Below are 7084 nucleotides of genomic sequence, written 5' to 3' on the forward strand. Positions count from 1 at the left end.
TGTCCCGTGGCGCAGGCTCGGCGACCGTGTCTGCGCCGGTGCTGGCGCTGCACCGCCTGTCGCCCGGGCCGCGCCCCTACTGCAGCGAGGCCTTCCCGAGCCGGGCCCTGGAGCGCGCCTTCGCCCTCTACAACCTGGCGGCGCTCTACCTGCTGCCGCTGCTCGCCACCTGCGCCTGCTACGCGGCCATGCTGCGCCACCTGGGCCGCGCCGCCGCCGCCGGCGCCCTGCAGGTGTGCTGCTGGCGGGGCGGGGGGCGCACGCGGTAGGAGTGGGGGAGGCGGAGGGGCAAAGTGGGGGCACGTGCCGGGGGCAGGAGGGGAGCTCGGGGTCGCCCGGCCGGCTCGGTGAGCAGAGCATGCGCTCTTGATCACGGGTCGCGAGGTCAGGCCCCACGTGGGCCTGGGAGCTTACTTTGAAAGGAAAGGCGGAGCGGGGCCCTGAGGGGTTTTCCCCGGCCAGCCCGGAGCCTTTCCTGCACCCTCTCCCTCCACCCCCAGGGGCAGCTGCTGGCAGGGCGGGCCGGCGCCGTGCGGGCCAAGGTCTCACGGCTGGTGGCCGCCGTGGTCCTGCTCTTCGCCGCCTGCTGGGGTCCCATCCAGCTGTTCCTGGTGCTGCAGGCGCTGGGCCCCGCGGGCGCCTGGCACCCACGCAGCTACACGGCCTATGCGCTCAAGATCTGGGCGCACTGCATGTCCTACAGCAACTCGGCGCTGAACCCGCTGCTCTACGCGTTCCTGGGCTCCCACTTCCGGCAGGCCTTTCGCCGGGTGTGCCGCCGCGGCCCTCCGCCGCCCCGCAAGCCCCGGGGTTCCGCCGCCCCCTCCGCGGAGCTGCGCCGCCCGGCCGCCCACCCCGCGGCCGCCGGGACCCCGAAGCCAGGGAGCGGTGCGGGTGTCCCGAGAGGGCACGGAGTCTGTGTGTCCTGAGGGCGCGTGCTGCCCCTCTCTGGGCAGCTTCTGCGGGGACAGAGCTAGGCCCCTCCGGGACGGGGGCTGTTTGAGCAGCAGCTGGTATGTGGTTATTAATATCTTTGTTTCTGTGCAAGACAATCATAGTGAGAATGTTCTGTCCCCCGTGTCCCCTTTGCTGGGCTGTTTGCTCCCACGGATGCCGTAAATACCGATTTCTGTGTTTCCTGAAACTGAAGACTCTTTGATACGGGCACTCTCGGGAACTTCTCCCCAAAGCACCGACAGACACTCTTCACACACTGCCTTGCGATTGTAGCGTTGTCAGCTTCATCCCATTTTCAGAACTATTAAAATGTGAACAGCGCATGATTTTTAAATTGCTGAAATAAAGTAGTATTACTGCCACCCGGCGAGTGTCCAGCGCCCTGGCGGGGGACAGGGGGGTGTCACGGGGTGAAGTGGGCCTCCCTGGAGCGCAGTGCCCAGAGCTGCTCCAGGGAGAAGCGGGCTGGACGGCTGCTTGAGGGAGCGCCCCACAGTGGAGGGAGGCGGAACAGCAGCAGACCGTCACTCCAGGTCTGCGCGGTGACCGGGCGCGGCGGGGCAGCGCCCGGTGTGGCTGCTGGGGCTTCCTCCCGGCCCGGGGCTCCGGGGAAAGCCAGGCTCCTCCCTTGGGAGAGGTACCAGGAAGAGCCTCGAGGCCGGGACTCAGAAGCCCCACAGCGCTGTTGTGTTTGCACACGGAGCTGCTGGTGGCCGTCAGGGGCTCGCCCAGCCGAGATCCTGGGGAGGACTGTTCAGCCTCCCCCGACGGCCCTGCAGGCCAAGGCTCAGTGGCTCCCAGGACGACCGCCCAGCGCTGGGAGGGCTCCAGGGCTGCCAACTTACCTGGTAACATCACGGACCTGCAAGTGACCAGCTTTGCAAACATGTTAATGTGAGACCAAGAGGCCAAAAGACAGGGTCATTCTGCCATTAGTCTGAATCCTGCCTGTTCTTATCTTCAACACCAGCCTCCAGACCCGGCAGGACAAGAGGGTGAAATTCTCCCCCTTCGGGCACGGAGCCTGCCGCCCCTGCCCACCCCCACCCCCAAACTCACCATCTCTCCGCAGCTGCTCCAGCTGCTGCCATCCCTCTGGCCTCTGGGCCTTTGCACATGTAAGTCTGTTGGGCGAGCTGTGCCTCACTCATCCCTCAAGTCTCAGCTCAGCCGGCTCCTCCTCCGGGAAGCCTGCAGCTCTGCGCCCAGCGCTGCCCCCTAACCCTCCTTGTGTTGTACCCGCTGGGTGCCCGTCTGGCTCGGGCTCCCACGTGTCCCCAGCACCCAGTGCATGGTTGGGCTGATTAAATAAATATTCGTGGGATAAATGACCAAGTGTGTTGTGGGGGTGAAGAGAGGAGGTGTGTGCGGACGGAGCAGCTCAGTTTCCGCAGGAAAAACTGTTTTTAGAAAAGAAGGTGAAGGGGGCTCTGGGCCTGCGCGTCAGAGGAATAAAATCTCCCAGACAGAAACCCTGGACACAAGCTCCCAGCAGCTCCCCCCACGGCCGCCGGCACTGGACACAACTCCAGCGTCCTACAACACGCGTGTGGGTGAGCACACTGCCCCCCGGGACACAACGCCGCAGTGAACGGTTGTGGGCACGCAGGGCAGGCACGCGGCCCCTTAGACGGATCTCCCCGAATCACACGGAGCAAAATCAGGCAACCCCAAAGGTTACATGACGGGTGGCTCTGTTTAACAGTGTCTTGAGGAGAGAACATTCTGGGGATGGAGAGGAGACTGGAGGTGGCCGGGCGCGGGCGGCAGGGGGGACCCTCGTGATGGAACGCTCCTGCCCCCTAGATTGGGGACGTCCAAAGGTGGGCGGATCGCATCAGTGTCAACATCCTGGTTGTGCTGCTGGAGCACAACTTTGCAAAGCGCCCCTGTCGGGAAGCCTGGGGAGGCCGGGCATCGGGTCTACGATGATCTTGGAAAAACACACAAAGCTGAAGGTTAAAGGGAGGTGCGGGAAGAGGAGGCGCTTGGAGCCCATGTGGCTGGAGCTTGTTTTCAGAGCCGCTCCCGCGTGCCAGGCCCTGCGCGGGGGGCTGGGCCGCAGCAGTGAGCAGACTCTCTGTACAGGGTCCCCGCCTGGTCCTCGACGGAAGGGGCAAGTGACCTGGAGACATGCAGAGCGACAGCTGAGAACAGGGTTAGGAGAAAGACATGTGTGCCCCTCGTGTGTCACCAGGAGCCTGACCTTGCGGGGTGAGTCCAGGAAGGCTTCCCGGGCCAGGGAGTCTGGGAAATGTGAACGGAGCTTGGAGTGGGGGAAGAGCACAGCAGACGGGGTGCACAGACAGTGTAAAGGCCCTGGGGCAGCAAACGTCTGATACCTTTGAGGAACAGGGAGAATGCCTTCCAGGCCAGAGAGGGTGTTGTGGGAAGACCACAGGCTGCAAGGATGAGCCGGGTCTTTCCCGAGGGTGACGGGACCGTGGGGGCTTCTAAGCGGGGAGGGACATGGTCCCAGGTAGGCGGACACTTTTCCAGTTTACTATTTTATTACTATGACGGGTCTATCTTTGAGCTGTCAGGACCAGGCATATGCCAGCACAGCCCATCTGAGAGGGAATAAACCCCGTGAGGTCTGGGGTAGACAAAGGGGCTAATTTCAATTTCTGATTAACAACGGAAACCTTTTTACTGTGAATACGTCCTGTTAAATACTTAGGATACACTTAAAATTGAACTGCCAGTCTGGCACTGGTCCGGGGAATCTACTGTAGAACATTCAGAAGGAGCCACGGCAGAGAAAACAAGCCCCGCGGGCCTCAGACTCCCCGGCTGACCGGAAAAGTCGTTTTCAGGTGAGATGGCGCCCCCTGGCGGCCCCTGGCGCTGGCCCCGCCCCCGCCTGCAGCCCCGTCGGTACCCGGCAGGTGGGGCCCGCACCCCACGGAGGTTCCCGGCTTGACCTCCCCAAGGAGACCCCAGCGCCTAAGGGCCTTCGCTCATTTGAACCCCATGCCAGACCCCGGCCCAGCGTCTCCCCGATGCAGAATGGGCCAAGCAGAGCCGCATTATGAATTTCCGGGGTCCCAGGAATTTTTGTCTCCTGGGTTCTATGAGAAAATATTAAATGCGATATTTTACTATGTTTTAATAAACACTAATATAATTTAGGCTGGATTCATTATTATATATTTGCTTTTTTCTTATTTTAAAAGTTGTTAAACTTGCATTATCTTGGACCCTGGCTCACAAGGACAAGGTGACCTGGGGCCAGGTGCTGGTGACGGAAAGTGGAGGGTGAGTGGTTTCCACAGGGCCCAGCACTCCTGTCCAGGCTTGTTTGTTTTGGAAATCGAGATGGTGAACTGTTCAATTTGCCTTCCACCTCGGTACAGACAGACACCAAAAATCCTATGGGACGAGGGAAGGAACACATGAATTCATTCATTAAACCAATATTTACTGAGCAACTACTGTGTGCCAGGCACAGCCTCAGGCCTGGAAATCCTGCTTCAAGCAAGGATGAGCAGGCTAAATGAATACAGAGGTTTTAAAGCCGAAGCGCCTGGATGAAGATAAAACAGGGTGATATGATGGGGGCAGGGCTGACCCTGAGAGGCCAGGGAGGGACCCAGGAAGGAGCAGAAGCTCCAGTTTGAAGCAGGAGAGAGCATGGGCCGTGGGGTGACCTAGTGAGGGGGCTTTGCCCAGAAGGACTGGCCACCGCAAAGGTCCAGATGTGGGAATATGTTTGAGGAGGAAAAACATGGGAAGGTGGACCATTTGGGGTCTGGGTGAATTTTTAAGAGAATGCCTCCCCCCACCCCCGAAGGGGCAGCTGGCTACTTTAATGGGCGGAGGTGCCCCAAACCCACAGGGGCCCTGCAACATGATCTGGGCAGGAAACCTTATAGGACTTGGGTCTCTGTACCCATTTCTCAGCTTGCAAAACAGAGACCAGAGAGGGGTCTGCACCAAGGGGAAATCACACAGCCAGGAGCAGGTGGAACTAAGGCCTGCTGCCCACTTCGGGGGGGGGGGGCCAGCAAGTCTGCATCGATTCCCAGCTTCCTCCCTGGGCTAAAAATAGGCTTGGCCTCGCTGGCAGCTGGGAACCCTGTAACCCCCACCCTCTAGGGCTGGGGACCTCTGCAGAAGTCGCATCCAGCTCCTTAGGGACCATGGCTTTCCCCTGGGAGGTGGGGGAGGGGCAGCACCCCACCGTGCCCCTCTCCTTTTGAGCAGAAGGGAATGTAACCCTCAAATCGAGTACACACTGACTCCTGGGCCCGGAGTGGCTGGGTCATTGAGCGTCTGACTCGATTTTGGCTCAGGTTGTGCTCCTGCATGGTCCCGGGGCCTGGGATCCAGGCCTGCATTGGGCTCCCTGCTGAGCATGGAGCCTGCTTAAGATTCTCTCTCTGCCCCTCTGCCCCTCTTTCCTGTTCATCTGCGAACACACGCTCTCCCTCCCTCTCTAAAAAATATATAAAAAACAAACAACAAAACATGAACTCATTTCACAGGGGAAAACGGAGGCACAGAGGGCCCCCGAGGCTCATCTGGGGTGGGGCAGGGGTGCACTCTGATGTATTTGGCTCTTTGACGGAGAGGAGCCTTTCCTGCACTTTGGAGAAGTGGTTCCTGGGGGGTGCTTTCCTCCCCAGCTCACCTGGATTTCTCCAAACCTCCCCTCGCTGGGCAGAAGTCTCTGCCCCTCCCACCTGGGGGGGGATGGTGAGGGCGGCAGCTGGGACTGGGTGTTTAACAGCCTAAAGGTGGAGGCCTCTCACCACCTGCTGCCATTAGGCTACAGGAGGCCCTGGGGCTGGAGGGCTGGGTTCCGGAAAGCGCTGGGCAGGACTCTAGCCCTGGGGTGGGGGCTGCTTCCCCACACCCCTGCCCTGGGCTTGGGAATCACTCCCACCCACTCACTACCTGAAGCAGGAAACCTGCAGTCTGCACTGAAAAGATGTCAGTACAGTAAGCCTTAGGGTACATGAAACCAACACTGAAAACAGGGCCCCAACCTCCACCCGGTAGGACCCTTGACAAGAGGCCCCAGGCCAACTGTCCACCCCTGCTCTTATCTGGGCTGCAGCTGGGGCCCCTGCAATGAGCCCCAGGGTGGCCTCCGGGCCTCAGACCTCCCAGCAGAGCCCACACCCACACCCCCACTTTCGAGGCACTCTGTGCCTCAGTGTCCCTCCCTTTGAAATGAGGACATTAAGAATGTCCCCTACACAGAGAGGTGAACACCATGCATCGGGCATATGGCCGGCAAGGGGAGGATTAGAACATGAAAATTATTATCAAGGTATTATTACCAAGGAGATGATCCTGTCTCTCCTCCTAGAGGGTGCCGGTCGGAGGCAGGGGTCGTCACGATTTCATTAGGAGTCTTCGCGGGGACCAGCACACACTCCCCCCACGCCACGTTTCTCTCCAAGCAGTGCTGCCCCCAGCCCCTCGCAGCGTTCTCCCCCCAAGACCCCTCTCCATCCTGCAACGCCCCCATCGCAGGGCCCTGGACTCCTGCCCTAGCCCCTGACCAGCTCTCATTTCTCGGCTCTCATTTCTCATCCTTGTAGCTCAAGTCTTTACCGGGTCTTTAATCCCCATTTTACAGATGTGGCTACGGAGGCTCTCTGCTGGGGGTGGGGTGGGGGGAGGGGCAAAGTCTCCTGCGCCAGGTCGTTGTGCTATGGGACAGGAGTGAAACTCCGAGCTTGGAAGGGCAGGCCCATCCTAGATGCCAGGAGAGCTGGTGAAGGGGTCCCCGACCCGGCTTGGGTCCCTCCAGCCCGCCCCGGTGGAGGTCTAAAGCCCTCCCCTCCCCCTCGGACGCTCCCAGTCCCTCCCGCGCCCTCGGCGCCGGGTGCGCTCGGGACCGCGGCGCGCAATTTGCCCACCGTCCCTAAGCAGGGGGCGGGGCCTCCCGCGAAGCTGTTCCCCTTCCTTTTTATTATTTATTATCATTTAAAGGGGCCGCGACCTGAAAATTTCTGGGCACTCTCTCCCCCTCCCCAACACTCCTGGGCTGGCGGTGCGTCGTCGGACCGAGCGCGGGGGTCGAGGGGGCGTCCGGGAAGGGGGAGGGGGCCTCACGAGACCCCTCCCCGCGTCCCGGGCCGCAGCGCTGAATCACCGGCGAGGTATTTGCATC

The 7084-nt window shown here is 60.8% G+C and overlaps 1 protein-coding gene and 1 long non-coding RNA gene across 2 annotated transcripts in view; one reads left to right on the forward strand and one right to left on the reverse strand.

Annotated features, from left to right (window-relative positions):
* The window catches only part of KISS1R (KISS1 receptor), a 3281-nt gene extending 1962 nt beyond the window's left edge, over positions 1-1319 (forward strand). Inside the window, exons 4-5 of the mRNA XM_029917684.1 lie at positions 16-233; positions 501-1319. Coding sequence (XP_029773544.1) covers positions 16-233; positions 501-929 — 647 coding nt within the window. The 3' untranslated portion in view covers positions 930-1319. The remainder of the gene's footprint in view (positions 1-15; positions 234-500) is intronic.
* Positions 1320-4090: 2771 nt separating this feature from the next.
* Positions 4091-6773, reverse strand: LOC115274133. Its single transcript, XR_003901104.1, has 2 exons — positions 6246-6773; positions 4091-4329 (listed from the first exon to the last, which is right to left on the reverse strand). It is a non-coding gene; the product is annotated as an uncharacterized LOC115274133 (long non-coding RNA).
* Positions 6774-7084: the final 311 nt, after the last annotated feature.

The sequence above is a fragment of the Suricata suricatta genome, chromosome 12 (assembly GCF_006229205.1).
Source record: "Suricata suricatta isolate VVHF042 chromosome 12, meerkat_22Aug2017_6uvM2_HiC, whole genome shotgun sequence".
Taxonomy (NCBI): domain Eukaryota; kingdom Metazoa; phylum Chordata; class Mammalia; order Carnivora; family Herpestidae; genus Suricata; species Suricata suricatta.